This window comes from Bidens hawaiensis, unplaced genomic scaffold, assembly GCF_021521415.1.
Source record: "Bidens hawaiensis isolate Kalapana, Puna unplaced genomic scaffold, B.hawaiensis_p1.1 tig00031760_1, whole genome shotgun sequence".
NCBI lineage: Eukaryota > Viridiplantae > Streptophyta > Magnoliopsida > Asterales > Asteraceae > Bidens > Bidens hawaiensis.
In genome coordinates, this window is record NW_027505219.1 from 115,061 (window position 1) to 133,350 (window position 18,290).

General features: G+C 33.8%; 2 protein-coding genes across 2 annotated transcripts; one reads left to right on the plus strand and one right to left on the minus strand.

Annotated features, from left to right (window-relative positions):
- The first annotated feature begins 653 nt into the window (after window positions 1-653).
- LOC143611591 (uncharacterized) lies at window positions 654-1,478 on the plus strand. The gene has a single exon (XM_077085778.1). The coding sequence runs from the start codon at window positions 654-656 to the stop codon at window positions 1,476-1,478; it is 825 nt and encodes a 274-aa protein (XP_076941893.1).
- Window positions 1,284-11,000, minus strand: LOC143611592 (GDSL esterase/lipase At4g01130-like). Its single transcript, XM_077085779.1, has 5 exons — window positions 10,919-11,000; window positions 2,988-3,197; window positions 2,744-2,901; window positions 2,333-2,603; window positions 1,284-1,871 (listed from the first exon to the last, which is right to left on the minus strand). The coding sequence occupies exons 1-5, from the start codon at window positions 10,998-11,000 to the stop codon at window positions 1,594-1,596; spliced, it is 999 nt and encodes a 332-aa protein (XP_076941894.1). The 3' UTR covers window positions 1,284-1,593.
- Window positions 11,001-18,290: the final 7,290 nt, after the last annotated feature.

The following is an 18,290-nucleotide window of genomic DNA, read 5'->3' on the forward strand; positions in this document are numbered from 1 at the left end:
TTGATTACACTCTTTTTATGATTTTGAAACTCTCATCAAAGTGAAAGTAAACCATATGTCACTAATTATTCATATCAATATTATAATTATTCTGTTAAAGATTAACAAAAAATGCATTTGCTTACACTAATTTCCCAACGTATAAAGGATCTATTTTAAGAAGGATTCTCAGCAGCTCCTCTAAAATATTTGTGGTGTGAGGTAAGGTGTGTATGAAGGATCTATTTTAAGAAGTGTCTTTGAAATGAGCAAAAGACTCGGTCGAAGTAAACGTCACCCTCTCAAACTCTACTAGACATTTCATTTTTCATATTTTCCACAATCATAGGAACAACCAAAACATCCCAACGTCTTCGAGAATACTTCCAAAAACATCAAAACATTCATCTCTCATTTCATATTATTTCATTGTCATCTGAGTGTCCATTCATACCACCTAACAAAAATTCACGAGATCACACAACCAAGATCTTGTTCAGACGCTTTTCTAGATTTCATATTAAGATTCGCACGAAAAAGAGAAAAAAAAGATGTCCATATGACGGACTTTGGGAAAACAACGATTGGTATTGATGTTGATGGGGTCTAAAACATACTTCATCATCAAGTTTGTGATTATTTATTATTTATGTTCGTTTCTTGTAACACAAGCGATGACTAATGACGATCAATCATTGGATGATTTTCATCGACCATTGGATGGTTTTCTTCAAGATCATGCGAAGAAATCAATGCCTGAAGCTCCAAAAGTGGGTAAGTTGTATAACGTTTCTCTACCCTCAAATTTCACAGGAATGCAAGTTTCGGTTGTCCACCTACGCAGCTCGACTGTTTGGGCTACTGGAGCTAATTTGGGTCATTCTCGGGTCCCTCCAAGGACAGTCCCCAAGCCGAATGTTACATCCTTAGATATAGTCTTTTCGAATTTAGGAAATTGGTCATCTTATTATTACAATATACCAAATTACACTTTTGTTACCCCGATTCTCGGTTTCGGTGCCTACGGTGAAACCTACGTGAGAGGTCAAGACGGTCATCTCACATCTTCAGTTACACAAATAGAGCTACCTCTCATCAAACCGATTATGGTTAATTTTCCTTCAATGTGGCTCCCTCATGGGAAATGTGTCAAGTTTTACTCTAATGGGATGACTAAAATAACCAACATGTCGTTGTCTCGCACATGTGAAGTGTGGGGCCAAGGGTACTTCGCGATCATGGTACAGGCCCCACCTTCTTCACACCAGACATGGAAGCTTTGGGTGGTCGGAATTGGTGTTGGGAGCATTGGATTCTTCTTGTGCGGATTAGTTTTATTTAAGGTAATTAGATTTGTCGAAAAGAGAAAAATTCAGAAAATGGAGAAAGAATCCGAAAAAAGCGAGGTTTTGGATACAAAATATGTTGGTCATAGTAGAATGCCTTGTGCTTTTGGGATAAGAACACAACCTGTTCTTGAAAATGATTATTTTCCTTAGAACTTTTGTAACCTTTTATGATTAAAAACACCTATAGTGTAACTTGTTATTAGCATACTCTCAAAAAATGAAAATTTTCATTATTGAATTTACTCATTGCCTTTATTGACTCGGTTTATTTACCGAGTAAATTAACCAAAATTGACCTATGAACAATTGATCTCGAAAGGTGGTCGGTGAAGTCGCCACTAAGGATGGCATCAGTGACTATCTTGTTTGCAGCCTCGGTGGCGTGGATTCCATCCCAACTAACATAGTTTTCGGGGTCTTCACAAGCTGATGCGGTCAGATTTTGACCGTCTATAACCTTTGTGTTCCCACAAAACACTTGTGGGTTAAAATTATAGGGATCGCCGCCATTTCCACAACATGCTAATGGACCATACTTCAAACCTACATTGAGGTACACACTTTAAAAATCCGTACCATGAGATATAATGTTGGAATTTGCAAATTTTAGCAACAATTTATAAGAGTTATATGCTACATGTGCATCCTATTGTTTTTACTGAATATATCTTTACTCCACTAAATCAGTCAAATCATCTCTCTACTTCTATTCATAAAAGATAATACTTTTACTCATAAAGGATACGCTCAATAGTATACAAAGGGTAAAAGTGCAAGATTTTGATGTAAAAAAAGGTATACCCCACAATTGGGTGTCCCCCACTAACTGGTTACAGAGCCAAAATGAGGGAAGTAAATCAAAATTTGTTGTTTAAGGTATATATGTCTAAACGCTAGACTTGGGTCTCAACTTGACCCGACCCTTTTGAAGTTGTGCTACACATACTTATTTTGAAATGTTACTCAACCCGTTTGGCCCACCCATTGTAATGAACTAGTCGTACCATGAGATGTAGGATGTTGAAAAAGCTCTAGCAACACTTTGTGAGAATCAGCATAGATGACTTGGGCATCAAATAGCTCTTGTCTCGTTTGATTAAGAACGTCACGAAGCATATTATTGTAGTCAAATACAACATTATTGTACGAGATCAAACACCCAAATTCATCAATATCGTCATCGCCATGAGGGAGTTGAACCAAAAATGAAGGGTAACATCCAATAGGTGCCAAATTTAGTACAAAAAACGCACGCCCTCCTAACGCGTACAAATCCTGAATAAAAAAATTTCAACAAAAAGTTTTCATAACATGCTAAAACATAATAATTGTATAAATAAATCTTGTTACCCCAACTAGGCTCAATACCCTTATTATCTAGGATAAAGTCTCTCTATACAATTGTTAATACTTGCCTTAATCGAGTTAACGATTCCAGAAATGATTTCCGGAAGTCTCTCTTTGACTCCGGTGATGCCAATTTTCGCTAAATCGGATGTGAAATCGTTCTGACCGATGTAAAATGTATAGAGTGATTTCCCAAGCACATCAGGTGGAGGAAGATTAGTTGGCCCTATAAATGTAACCAAAGCACAAAATGTGACAACAATTACATTTTAAAACTTAACTTTAAAGTTTTAAACATGTATATATTAATACCTTGGGAGTAAAGACTATCTACTTGAGCCTTAAAGTGTTTCAATTGGTCGACTTGAATTGGCAATGCAAATGGGCTGAGTCCAGATACAAACAATGATGTTTGCGGTAGTCGAACCGTAGAGGCTAACGTTGCGAAATTTGCACCGTGAGTATAATCCGACCCGATCGATTTCAAATACGAGCTCAAAAATGGAATTCCAATTCTTTCAGCTTCATCAAAATAATAATAACATCAACTTAACAAAAGTTTTAACTTTTAAATGGTAACGATTATTAATAACAAATTAATTAGTTTCTTATTAGACATCTTTTCTATAATATAGTTGTCGTTCTAAAAGAAAATATATACCTAGGAAATACAAAAGTTTTAAATAATAACAATTTTAATAACAAATAAAATAGCTACTTACTAGATAGTTTTTTTTAATAATATAGTTTTCGTTTTAAACAAAATATATATACCTATGAACAATAATTAGCTACTTACTAGATAGTTTTTTTTAATAATATAGCTGTCGTTCTAAACAAAATATATATACCTATGAACAATAATTAGCTACTTACTAGATAGTTTTTTTTTAATAATATAGCTGTCGTTCTAAACAAAATATATATACCTATGAACAATAATTAGCTACTTACGTACCGTAATGAACAAGAAAGAAACCGACCAAATTCGCGTAAAGTCAGTGCCTTTTGTTTTAGTTCCAGTAGCAACGCAATGAAAACCGACCAACTGCCATTTTTGTTTTTAGTCCGGGTATCGTAAGAGACCGACTGAATTCACGTTTACTTATCATCTCAACACTCGAGACCGACAACGTTTGAGTTTTACCACCATCCAGATTTTACTGACCCGCCCGGCACAACGCGCTGGTTAAATTCCTAGTTATAAATACAAATATCATCTCTCTGTTACTCATTCACATTATGTTAGATATTAAATAGTAGAGGGGGTCAATAGTAAAAAGATCATATTATGGGGGTTGTAAGTGTAATTAGAATTTGTACTTAAATAGCGTATTGATTTGAGAGTTTTAACTCTTCTTCTTCTTTGTTCTTCTTCTTCTACAATTCTTTAGCTTGATCTGACAGTTCTTTAGCTTCCGGCCGGCCGGCAGCGCAACGCCGTATGGTGGTGACGCCCGCGATAACGGCGGTAATGTTTTTCTTTTCTTTTTTTAGTCTTCCAGTAAAGATTCTGATATGGTGATTCACATCTAGGATGAGTATCATTACAGAACTGTTAAATTATTTAAAAACTTGAAGGAACCCTTGAAAACTAACGTTTTTTTATAAAAAAAATATTATGTTAATGTTATTTGAGTGTAGCTTTATCATTTTTTATATCTATATTTACAATTTCAATTTTGAAAATTAGTTTTTATACATATCTATGTTTTGTTTTACACTTATGTAAATTTGTTAGTACATAAATTTTACACATATATAAACTTGTGATTATTATATGTAATCAAAAAATTTTATATAAAATATGATAAAACTACTCTTAAATAATGTTAATATATAAAAAAATTAAAAAAAAATTGGTTGTTTAGAGTTCCTAATAGTTCTTAACTTTTTTAGAGTTCTTAAATAATACTAACCTCATCTTTATGTATCATTTTCAACTAGATCTACAAGTTCTATCATTCTTTTAGCTAGATCTACAACTTCTAAGGTTAGATCTACAATTTTCTAACTCGATCTATAACTTATAATGTTATATCTAACTTATAATGTTAGATCTATTATGTTTTTTAACTAGATCTACAACTTTTAAATTTAGATCTATCATTTTTTTAATCAGATCTACTACTTCTAAAGGTTAGATATAAAATTAAAAAAATCAGTTATTTGTATAAAAAGTAATATAAAATAAATTTGTTTAAAAATAAAATAAATATAAAATTTCTAAACTATAACTTTTGTTGATACAGGGTAGAAACGTATATCAGTTAAGAAAAAAAAAACTATTCCAAGTATTAAGTGTTGTATGATAAATTTATTAAATTAACAAGTAAAATCGTCAAATTGATTAAATAAAGAAAAAAGGCAATATAAACCAATGTTTTAAAAACCGGTATTTTACTTGTATCGGATTGGGCTTAAAAATTGTACAACCGGTTGAGCCGAGTTATACCGGAAGGTTCAACCGGTTGAATAGTTTACTTTATAATTTCCTATAAATGTAACTTAAATCCAAAAATAACCAAAAAATAAATGATTCCATAATAAAAACAATCCAAAAATTAATTCATATTAAAAAAATAACGCAAAAGCACTCAATTTTTAAAAAGTAGTCCTAAATTTTACACCTTTGAATGCTAATTGTTGGGTTAAAAGTAATTTTGAAAAAATATGGACCGTAAATATCAAAAATTTCTCGAACATAAAACCGGTTTGCCGGTAAAAACCGGTATTTTAGACAAAAACCGCCGGTACGATGTTCTGGCAAACCGGCCAAAAATACCGGACTCAAAATACCGGCCTGCTGTGCGAAATCCGGTTTAACCGGTTCAACCGGCCGGTTTGAACCAGTTTTTAAAACACTGATATAAACATTAACGTTTAAAGAGAAAACAATATTATTGTTAAGAAACTACCTAATAAGCAATAACACTATTAAAGTTTAAGAGAAAAAAGAAAAAAATGGATGGTCCAATCACATGTTACGTAGCACAATACTGATACCGGTCCCAAAATTTGAAAAATTTGATATCAGTGCGTATACCGAACTAGTCTTTAATGCAAAATACAGAATATACTGGTACCTCAAAACTTGGTACCAAATTTGTTTATCCCTGTAACATAATGTGACTCACTCTTGATTCATTTAAACCAGGTGATGATACTATTCTTAGGGATGTAAACGACCCGAACCAGACAAAACCTTTTCCGTGTTTATTCGTTAAGCTTTTGTCGTATAAACAGATGGTTCACGAACACTCTATCGAACGAATATTCATGTCCATGTTCATTCATTAATAAATTGAGTTCGCTCGTGTCCGTTTATGTCCTTTTAATAATATTGTAAACGAACACTAATTGACAAACGAACGCATCAATGGAAACTAATGGACAAACGAACATAAACGACTCTAACGGACAAACGAGCATTAATGATTACATATCAATTCAAAAGTAATAATCATAAAGCTACACAAGTTCACCCACAAATCCGGAATTACACCACATGATATCAGAAAAATAAAATAAAATAAACACTTAACATATAGTATAATGTTAAGTATTAAATAGTAGAGGGGGTCAATAGTAATAATATCATATTACGAGGGTTGTAAGTGTAATTAATATTTATACTTAAACAATGTATCGTTGAATGAAAAGGTAGCTGTTGGTTTGAGAGATTATCTCTTTCTTCTTCTGTGTTCTTCTTCTTCTACAATTCTTTAGCTCAATTATTGTTTATATCGTAACAATCATTGTTGCTTATAATTATCTTTACGAAGTTAAAAGTATTGAAGTTTCAGGATGTTGTGATTCGTTTGTGTATTAAAGTTGTAACAAGATTGGATGTGCACTTGTATGTTAGAATTTTAAGGATAAGCAAATAGTACCGGGTATTTGATCTAACGAGATTACTTTCTGGTCAATGTGAAAAAAGTGAGTTATCTTCAAGTTGGTTGCTCATCTCATTCATATGTAAATTTGCATTACTGGTTATTTGGTTCCACTTTAGGAGGATATGGTACCTCGAACACGAATATATCTTTTTATTTGACATTCAATTTTATGTCATTTTATTGTGAACTCTGAATATACAATTAGGATTCATCTAATTTTAAATATACTTTCTTTACTTCTCTTTTTAATCTACTTTTCGATGTTAAGAAGCGATCCGCCGCAACGTGGCGTTGGCATGTTGGTAATTTCCATTATATTAGGCCGTCACGTGTAGGTGACCGGGTTAAACCTATTGAGCCATGAAATTCATTAATGATGTAATGAGTTTATGGGGTTACAATTGGGCTTTATTTTGGTAATTACTTGTTGGCCAAGTTAGGGTTTCCCTATAAATACATAGTCATGTTAGGGTTAATGTATAAGTGAAAGGGATTATTATATTCAAGTTTTGTGCTAGTTTCTTGATTATAATATACGTGAGTTTACCCTAAATATTGTGTGCTCGTTTGTGTTTTCATTATCAATTTGTTCTTAAATTGGTATTAGAGCACACAATATTAAGGGTAAATTCATGTATTATTATAATCAAGACGGCATTGCCACTAGTAATATATTTTTTATTTTAAAATTAGTGTTGGTATCAAAACGAATCTAGCGATAGTATCATACACTTTGACGGATTCATATTTTTGCCAATTGCATGCATTAAGCCAACGGCTTCATCACAGAAAGAGACGATGATTCACAAACAATCTATACGTGTATCTGTGTTGTATCGATGTTTTCTTCTTTTCTTGTTTCTTTAATTAATTAATAATAGAAGCTACCCCTCCATCAATCCACAATCACCCCTTCCGACGATATTATAAAATTATTATTATTTAAATTGAAAACTCTGACCTATTGAAATTATGAGAATTGAAATATAATATAAATTATTAAATAATAAAGGCATTATATCATCATCATAGTATTCAAAAATTTCCATTCCCAATTTATTTATTATCATATAACATAATAATAGGTGTTTTAAAAATCGGTTCAAACCGGCCGGTTGAACCGGATTTCGCACAGCAGGCCGATATTTTGAGCCCGGTATTTTTGGCCGGTTTACTAAAACATCGCACGGGTGGTTTTTTTCTAAAATACCGGTTATTCCGGCAAAACGGTTTTAAGTCCGAGGAATTTTTTATATTTGTGGCCCATATTTCTTCAAAATTACTTTTAAGCAAACAATTAACATTCAAACGTATAAACTTTAGGTCTTTTTTTTTAAATTGAGTGCATTTGTGTATTATTTTTTTAATATGGATTAACTTTTAGATTATTTTTTGTTATGAAATCATTTACTTTTGGGTTATTTTTGGAGTTGAAGTTGTATTTATAGGAAATTATAAAGTAAATTATTTAATCGGTTGAACCTCTCGGTATAACCCGGTTCAACCGGTTGTACCATTTTTTAGCCTAATCCGGTACGAATAAAAAACCGATTTTTAAAACATTGTTATTAATAAACATTACCGAATCAGCATACATTCATTTCCTATCACATCGATCACCATAACCAAAATCATCATGATAATCATGAACAAAAACTAAACCAGTATCACCATCACATACCTCCCAATCACGTCACCTAGATCTCGACAACATCATCACTAACCAACATAGGTGGGACAAAAAGTTCCCTTAGGACTTCACCACCAGCTACCCCTCCCATTAATAGCTTGGAAGAAAAATGAACATTTGACTTCCTAGTAGGACCCGGTAGTGAGTCATAAGCTTTCTGGTTGGTGTTGAAGACTCCCGATACTCCCAGCCATACTCCTTCCTGTGTTTCTAATTTTTATAGTATTGTGGTCTCCTTCGTCAATTTATCCACGGAGGAGGCCACAATACTGAAGAAAATGAGAAAGACAAGAGTATGGCTGGGAGTACAGGTAGTTTTCATCGCCAACCCATTAGCTTATGACTCACAACCGGGTCCTACGAGGAAGTCAAATGTTCATTTTTCTTGCAAGCTTTTAATGGGAGGGGTGGCAGCCGGTGGTGAAGTCCTAAGGGATCTGAATTTCCATCTATGTTGGTTAGATGATGTTGTCGAGATCTAGGTGACTTGTGATTGGGGGGGGGGGGGGTATGCTATGTGATGATGTTATGTCGAAATCTAGGATATTTATTTTCTCACCCTTCTATTAAGCATGCTTTGGAAAAAGTTGTGCATAATTACACAAATGAGTAAATTACTTTGTTTTTGCAAAATTTCTCCATGGTTAGAAGCCACCACTCAACTGATATATTCTATATTAAATTCTTTTCTTATATTATTATTAGAAAATATAAAAACATGTCTAATAAACTGTTGGATTAGATTATATATGTCAATGATTCTGTTTGAGTTCATTTTTTATTCAAGCTTGAACTCGGTTCCTGAGCAACTTCTCAAGCTCTATATTTGAGCCTTTTTAAAGTACTCTTGACCAAAACGAACTAAGTCATGCCAAGTATGGCATTGAGAAACATGGAGATTACTATACTACTGAATAAAGAAAACATGTCATGATATAAAAATATATGAACTGAATTTAGGTTAGTTCTGACTATGGGACAATGAGATTCATGCTAAGTACCCCATTTAGTTATCATTAAAATGCTTGCTTAATATTTCAAGAGAAATATGATTTTTGAAGATGAAAAGTCGTTTGTTTGACCTCAAAAGTCAAACTCAAATGTAAACGGATTTTCTTTTCTAGCCCATATATGCAGAACTATACATGAAAACGGGAATGATAAGCCTGCCACTAGATTCGTGTTCGAGGAGCAACAAATGTGTGGATTATATTTCAATCAGTCTCCTGTAAAGGCAATTTTATATCATTTTCTATTTGAATTATAAATATTTCCTTTTTTTATTTTTTTATGGTTAAATATCATATATTTAATATTTCCTATGTTCTTAAAATGTACTTATAGATAATGCATTAATTTTGATAACTTAAATGTCTAAATTCTTAATACATAATTTGTAGGAGGTTTTATGCATAGCATATGTCTTGTGACACTTTTAAATTTGATCAGTTTCTTCCTTTATTAGTCTTCATGTTACATAATTTATACGCACATAAATTTAAAAATTTGGGTAGCATACAGATGTGGATCAATTGTGTGAGAAAATTATACATGCAGGTAAAAAGAATTATGCAACCGAGTTTAAAGCTTTTAAGAAAGGGTAATTTGGAAAGATAGCAAGAGAATAAGTTGTACATTCTCCGTAACAAAACATTTAAATTTTACGAAACACAAATACAGTGAAATGAACTCTCGCCAACATAGATGTATAAGGAGGTTGAAGGATGAAAAGGGTAGTTTGGTCATATCAGATATTATGGAAATAGGAATAAATTGTGGCAATTTTGACTTTTCAGTCAAATTTGACTCTCAAGGTCAAAGTTGACTTATGGAACACAGATATCTGAAACTTAATTGAATGATTGTATTCCTTCTATTTAAGCGTCGGATTCACTACCTGGCTTGATTTTGACAGCCGATGTAGTATATGCTTAGGGTGTTACATCTAGAGGTTGATGATGACATTGAGGACGATGTAAACATTGATTGAGATGACAATTAAGCCACAAATATATTTAGATGTTGAGTGACGAAAATACCCTTAAATGGTTTAGATTTGACGGCTTTAACCCAACCTTCAAAGGCACGGTGCGGTAAGCACTTGATGAGTCCCTCTAGCGGAGGTCTTAGATTCAAACCCCTTTGTTTTCTGCTTTAACCACCTTGAAGACAACTTCTAAGTTTACCATATAATAAAACAACTTTAACCCATTCGTTTTCTTTTTAAGAGCATTTTCATCACCTAGCGTGTCTTTTTTACCTAGCTAATATAAGTGAAACTGGATACATACTTGAGGTGGCCTACTATAAGCACTACAACCGGATTCTCACCTAAATAATTTTGAATATTGATATATTGTAATATAAATTTATATATAATTCTATAGTTATTAGTTTCCATACATATTGTAATCAAATTCTTGTATCATAGCTAACTGCCTAACTCTTTGTATTTATTCCATACTATTGAATGAGAATGATCAATTTGGTTGCATATCTTTGTGTTCCTTCCATGTCTCGCAACATAATTTCAATATCCCGTTTATGCATTGAGAATAATGTAATGGTTCATTTTTTCGTTAAACTTGGTTATCAAATATTCTCGTACCAACACTCCCCTCCTCCGCATGACAAGTACTCTAGGAATGTATGACCTCCGACCGGCCTCACAACCTCAAGATTTTCTTTTACAATCATATAAGGCCTTCCTTTGGCATCATCGTCCAGGTCATCCATAATCTAAAGTTTTACAATATTTGACTTCTTTAGTTCCTTTTATTACCAATCTTCATGATTCTTGTAATTCATGTTGCATCAATAAAATCATAAACTTCCTTTTCACTGGTCACTTTTTACGATGGCTACACAAAATACACTTGGATTTACCCGCTTTAAAGGAAATCCGATTCTCTCAATATATTATCAGCTATCAAAATCTAGTCTAGAATTATTTTTTCAATGTAAATTTAAACAATTATTCTCGGATAACATGGGTGAATATATTATGCTTGCTTCCCATCTAGCTTCATGTGGAATTTCTCATCTCACATCCCCGCATCATACACCCGAAATCTTTCAAAGTCATCTACCCCTTCTCCTCCTAATCCCGCCTCACTATTCAATTATATCCAGCTCAAATAATATCCTCCAAAACAATCTCTCATGCCCATTACGACCATACCCGGCCCATTCCGCTCAGTGGCGAAGTTTGAACGAAAATATTGGGGGGTGGGGCGAACTTAAGTTGTATGGACAATTTTAATAAACGAGAGGGTCGGGCTCAAATTTCCAGCAGCAAACAGGTAAATTTACACTACGTACACAAATTTTCGGCCACTGTGGGGAAAAACAGGGCGCGGGGCCACCCCTACCCTCAATAAGATCCGCCCCTGATCCCGCTACAACACCCGCACCTCTTTAACAACACCTGGCCAACTTCTTTCTTCAAACAATAACAATTTTAATTCCCTACCTCACACCAGTAGAGTCAGTAAACCAAATCCCAAATATCATAATGACACTTTCGTCCTTTACAATGCTACTTCTGCTCATCCTAACGAACCTACAAATGTTACTCAAGCACTTAAAAGTCCGCTTCGGCGGAAGGCCATGCAAGATGAATTTGATGCTTTACAATGAAATCATACTTGGTCTCTTGTTCCACCCGAATCCGCCCACAACCTCATTGGTTGTAAATGGGCTTCCAAACTAAACTTAAACCCGATGGAATGGTCGATTGCTTAAAGGCTCGTTTAGTGGCTAACAAAAAAAAGTTACTGTATATTAGTGGTTAATTATTTGAATATTCAATGACATGAATAAATGTTTCAGTTAGTTGTTGGTTATTTGTGTAAGTTGTGTTACAAGAGCATGAGCTAGTAACTGGGTTGATAAAAAAAAGGCTTGAAGTTGCTTGATTGGGCTAAAGGTAGTTGATACCGAGGGCAATATAAGAGTGTGCATGGGTCAGTTTTTGTTAAACACATGAGACCTGCACATACCTTGCTAACCTATGAAAGCTAACAAAACTAAGGGTGTGCATAGGTCGGTTTTTTTGTTTTCACAATGGGTTTGGTTCGGTTTCGGTTAAGATTTAGGCTTGTAACTTTTGGGCCGAGAAAGATGACCCGAAATAATGAACTTGGGCTTGAAACTTTAGGCCTGTTTTTTATGTTAGCTAATAGTTAATTGATTATTACACAATTGGGACTGTGAGTAAGTATTTGGGCTGCACCATTTATTAAATTATTTGTAAATTACTTAACATCGAAAGAATAATAATAATCCATAGACACAATAACAAAAGTTGGTTTATTTCGGTTTTTATGGGAGTGTCCCCTATTGTCGGGCTTAGGGACACCGGGTTTGTTGCTAGGCAGGCCGTGTTAAAGGCAGAAGCAGGAAAAATTGCTAAGCACGAGAAGGCGTGTTTTGAGAATCAACACGCCTTCATTTCTTTTGCTTTTGATACATTTGGGTCTCTTGCCCCCGATGCTGTTACGTTTCTAAATAGAGTTCAGCGGGTCGTGCACAGTAACTCAACGACGCCGAAGAACGATAATTTTATTTTCATTAGGATCGGTTTTGTCATTCAAAAGGGGGTGGCGGCGCAACTTGTTGCCCGCTTACCTGCCTTTTTATTGTAATTGAATCCTTTTATTTGAAATGAAATATGAACTAATGGAACTCGATTCATTATTTGAAAGATATATATCATCACTTAAACTAAAACTGAAACCGAACCGGAAATTAGTTCGTCATACTCAAACTAACCAATCCATCATTTACATTTTTAAGGTATTTGAAACATTTGGGCTGTGAAGTTAAATACATGAGGAACTATATTTTGTGAAATATAGTTTTATACATAGAACTGACACAAAAGATTTATTATTTCATAAGCTTTGAGCATCTTATGTTTCATGGAATTTTTGAGGTCAAAGTCAAATTATATTCTTTCCAGGTTCTAATTTATTTGAATTATTATTAAAACCAAGTATCAAAAACTGCTTCAAGTTATATTACTTGTAATCATCATAAAATTGTTGTACAACTAAAGTAAACATTTGAATTTTGAAGTTTCATGTTAAATATACACTCTTTTTTTTTGCTAAAGATTTATGTTTAATATACTAAAACTGCTACTTATGAAGATTATTTTCTAAAAAACTTTATAGGAATCTAAGCTAAGTATTTAAGTTGAAGAGGTTACATCCTATACAACGGGACCAAGAGTCACGTCAACGACGGATGAACCAAGGACCACGTTCCATACATATGAACTAAATACAAAACCATGCGGGTTTGTAACGATATTAGTAAACATGGTCGAATTTTAAAAGCCCGTCGTATACCATTTGTCACACACAACAGGTAAGTACAAATATGTATTATCATTTGGGCATCGGTTATCTCCACCAGTTTCATATGCCCGTTAGCTTGTTAAAAATGGTTGTTGTAATTCTCATGTGCATTTGTTACTAAAACAAAAAAAAATATATAAGCATAAATGGAAATATAAATTCAAAAAAATGTTTACAGGTATTGTTCGTTAAATGGATATGTGTTTTAAGACTTTCAGTCACGTTATCAAATACCCCTTCCGGTAATATTCGAATGCGATTTAATATTCCATCCCTCATGCAAGAACTTTAAGAGATTAAAATTGAAACTTGTGTTAGAGCATTCTCATCCCATTATCCATCTATATCTCTATGATTACACTAAAAAACAATACATTTATCTCTTTTGTTTATTTAAATAATATTTTTTATACCTTTATCATTACAGTTTTCTCTCTCCTCTACTCACAACCAATCCAACAAATATTAAAAAATAAATATGGGTAAACAATGTTTTCCAAATTTACAAAAAAATCACTACATTTCTCTATCCACCCTATAATTTACACTCACAATCACTCAAAACTCATCCTATAATTTACAAACTCCTCAAATTAAATTATAGGAGATGGGATGAGAATGCTATTAATATCAATATTAAGTTATTAACAAAACTTTAAATATTTGTGCTATACATAAAAACTAAAAAGGTTGTATTGCACTATATGTTAGTTTAACACCTAGATCTATACACATAGACAAGGCCCTATGCTTCAACGTATCAGAAACTGACACGTAACCTGACACCACGTGATACATCTACGTGCCACATGGGCCCACACGAAGATCCGAGGAAAGTCGTACTGATGACGTGTACGTCTAGATCTGTGAGCTGGATTATGGTAATGGGTTTGTAGGCCCATCTTGCTCTCTTTTATTTAGCGTGACCCGGTTACTCAGTGGACACGTCAATGGGCTGGACCACATATTAAACCGACATCAGCACTGATGGGGCCCACATTATGCTTTTACTTTCGTGGCTAAATCTTGGCTGTCGATCTTATATATTATCTAGACAAGGTCCCATGTGAACGTGAAGACAATGCTTGGTTGTTGCAAATGTTTATTTACTGGTTTGTCCTTGTTTGTGTCAAGTTTTACCTATGTAATCTTGCATCTAAAGTAAACAAACACCGACTATAAACTAACAGCATATGTTTTAGTTTTTTTTTTTATTTAAGCATAATCACCGGAAATTTTACAAAACCCGTTAATATCCTGTTAACCAATTAGATCGGATATATTGCAACATGAGAGGTAGTTTGTATGTCGCTCTTAGTTGGTCTAGATGTGTACTACCGTCTATATATCTGAGTAATATCATCGCAGAAGATATATAAACTTTCATGTGAAGTTCTTGTAGACATATTCAAGTATTCATCATATACGTTGTAAACTGTCTTGTATGCTAATAATGGGGTGAAAGGCCTTGCATGCCAAGAGACTCTAAAAAATGAAAATTGTCTTTCCATATCAACTATTTGCGTTAGATGAAAATCGACCCTTGATATACTTTAAAGATGAATCTTGCATTGTATGTCGCAGTACTATATTGAGCATTTTCAAGACGATCATGAGAACTTCTCGATCTTTATCAAGACATGTTCTTTTATTTACTGAACTAACCACATCGGAAAAAAGAAAGAACACAGGTTGAGATTTTGTTGCTAAAAGGCAAGTACTGTTACGCTCATTAATACTAGTTGAGGACTCATACGAGCTAGAAGATAGGTGTTTGATTCATTTATGATAGACAAGTATAGAGAATATACCGGGTGTGGTTGTATGAAAAATCTTTTGATATATAAAAAAGTTGTATAGAGGTATTGGTTTAAAGAAAAATAACCTTTGTCTAAGAGTGGGCTCAAGTTCCTTAACATTTCTCGGCTCCTCTCTCTTTCACAATTCACATAAAAGCATTGAATAGTCCCTAAATTCCACATTTATGTAAATTGCAACAATGAATTTCTATACTAATAAAAAAAGAGAGCTTAAAAAGAAGAAACATTTCATTATTTAGGAAAAAAAACATAAATAAACTAAAATATTTACATAAAGCTTATTTAAAATAAAGACAAATAATGTTTATTTTCTGGATCATATTAGCTAAACGAGTTGTAAATCACCCATACGTTTCATCAATTCCTTCAACGAGAATTACCCGACTTTACCCCTACCAGAGTTGAAATCGAGGTCTTAGACCAGTGTTTTCATGCGGCTTTTTTAGCCCCCCCCCCCCCCCCCCACCTCCGTTCTCCCCCTCTCGACGTCAAGTCTACACCAAGTACCCTAACGGCAACATCCTCGCCGGCACCAAGGTCAGTGGCGCAGCTTCACTAGGGCCAGGGGTGCCCCCCCTTTTTTCCGCTTAGTAGTGTATATTTTCCGATATTCAGCCGAAAATTTGTATACGTAGTGTAAATTTACCCATTTTTGCCTAAAATTTGAGTCCGGCCCCCCGAGTTTATGATTTTCCACAATACATTGCCCGTTTTTTGCCGAAAATTTGAGCCCGCCCCCCGACAAACTTTTTCAAACTTCGCCACTGACCAAGGTGTCATGACTCACATCCCTTTATCTATGCCCATAGCAAAGCGTATCCCTCCAATTTATTTTTTTTATATATTCAAATTGCCCAGGTGGGCATGAACTAACATTGACTGAAAATTAATTAAAATGGGTGAGGTCATCTATATGGATTCCCTCTTGATCATTTGATTAATATTAATATTAATATCCTTCTTTATATTATAAAGTAGCTCATTAATCTTCTTTGTGTTATGTCATGAATTATTATTATCTTCCACACTTCTTTTTGCCACCGGATCAAGTTAAATAACCATAATAATTTAAAACATGAACACATGTACGTATGCAATCGCTTTTGTATGTTTTACATAAGGTATTTGCTATTTAAGAACATAATAGCTTATGAATATATTATATTTTTTTATCCTTCTGGTTTCAATCAAATTACGGGTTCTGCCCATTTGTCAAGGTTTTACAATCCGGCACATGTAGACATTGTTTTTGTCATGATTCATTGGCTTAATGACGATAAGTTAGATGTTTAGTGGCCTCACACGAACACAACACGAAGGTATTTATAGTAAAGCCAATGTAAAAATATAATAACCCCGACTCCTCCCCCACATCGCCTTGTTTCATCTTAGCCATAACTTTGCACGTCCAAATCCTATCTTGTCACCTTTTTTCACGCAAACACAGACATCGTAAGGTTTTTTCGTGAAACTTTCATAGAAAATAAATAAATACGAATGTTCCCATCTATTGGGTAAATGTGAGCGACGTTTTTGCTTGTTGTCTTTATAAGGGTTGTTCAACATCGTTGGCACTGAACATTCCTATATGTTTTCTTGTTCTCCTTCCTGGATCAACTTCTTCTTTCCCCAACGGATAGAGACACAAGATGCAAGTACGATGGTAGTTCAAAACAATCCTTAGTAACCGAGACAACAAAAAGTCTCAAGTGTCACAAGATTAAAACACTAAGCCTTTATAGTGATTTGAAAAGGAAATAAAGAGAGAACAAGCTAGAAGAAGAATTTTGAAAAATTAATAGTTATTGAACTTACTGAGATATCTGGTTATTACTGGACGAATTTTTCCTAAAACGACACGATACTAAGATATTGGTGGGCGTAAAACAAGAGCATTTAGATCAAGTTTTAGAATCCATCATGTGCTAGTGTAATTAGTTTAGATCAAAGATAATATAGAATATATATTGTAATGTTTAAAAAAATATTAATAGTAGACAAATCACTTATCCTTACATATTGTCCTAAAAATTATTTTTCTTGTTGAAATAGCTAAGGCTTTAAAAAGTATCATCAATTTGTCTACAAAGTTAAAACCTAAATATGATTCAAAAACATTCGATATTTGTATTGCATCAAAAGATATGATGAGTTCAATGTTTCTCAATTACATAAACTGATAAACACGTAGATTACATGTCAAATGTTACTTTTTTACTTTACTTGTTTTAAAACAGGTTAATTAGTTCTTTTTTTTTTTTGAATGTTAATGCTTTCCTCCTACTATTTACATTAAACCGTCATTGCCAGGGATCAAACCCTGGACCTCTCACCCAAAGACCAAAGCCTTTGCCATCCCACCAAAGTGGAGATGGTAAAAAAAAAATCAGGTTAATTAGTGTGATAGGATAACTATTTAATAGTATTTATTAAGAAAAGATAACAGAAAGTAATTTAATAAAGTTATTGGAAACAACCAAGTGTATATTGACATGTGGTGAATCAGCATAAACAAATGGACGGTTGGGATAGAGTTGATTTTTGGTGGGCTGTGGCTACAAGTCAAAACATCATGCGTCAGACATGCTGTGCGCTCCGCGTCGGATAAATTGACATGTGGACCCCACTTCCCATCCTTTTTTATTTGTTTGTTTAAATTTAAATAAAATCTTATTATTCACTTTTGTACACCTCAACAAAATTATAGATTTTACTAAAGAATAAATATTAAAATTCAGAAATAGAGCCATTAGGCGAGGGGGTGTGGGGGGTGCGAGAGGAGGGCGCGAGTTGGGGGCGCCAGCCAATAATATTGTGACGTGTGGCAGAGAGAGAAACTTGAT

Coding starts and splice junctions, on each gene's coding strand:
- LOC143611591 (XM_077085778.1), top strand. CDS start 654: ATGACTAATGACGATCAATCATTGGATGATTTTCATCGACCATTGGAT.
- LOC143611592 (XM_077085779.1), bottom strand. CDS start 11,000: ATGGATGACCTGGACGATGATGCCAAAGGAAGGCCTTATATGATTGTA. Junction 2,604..2,743: donor GAATCGTTAACTCGATTAAG/GCAAGTATTAAC, acceptor TTTTTTATTCAG/GATTTGTACGCGTTAGGAGG. Junction 1,872..2,332: donor TCAACATCCTACATCTCATG/GTACGACTAGTT, acceptor ACCTCAATGTAG/GTTTGAAGTATGGTCCATTA.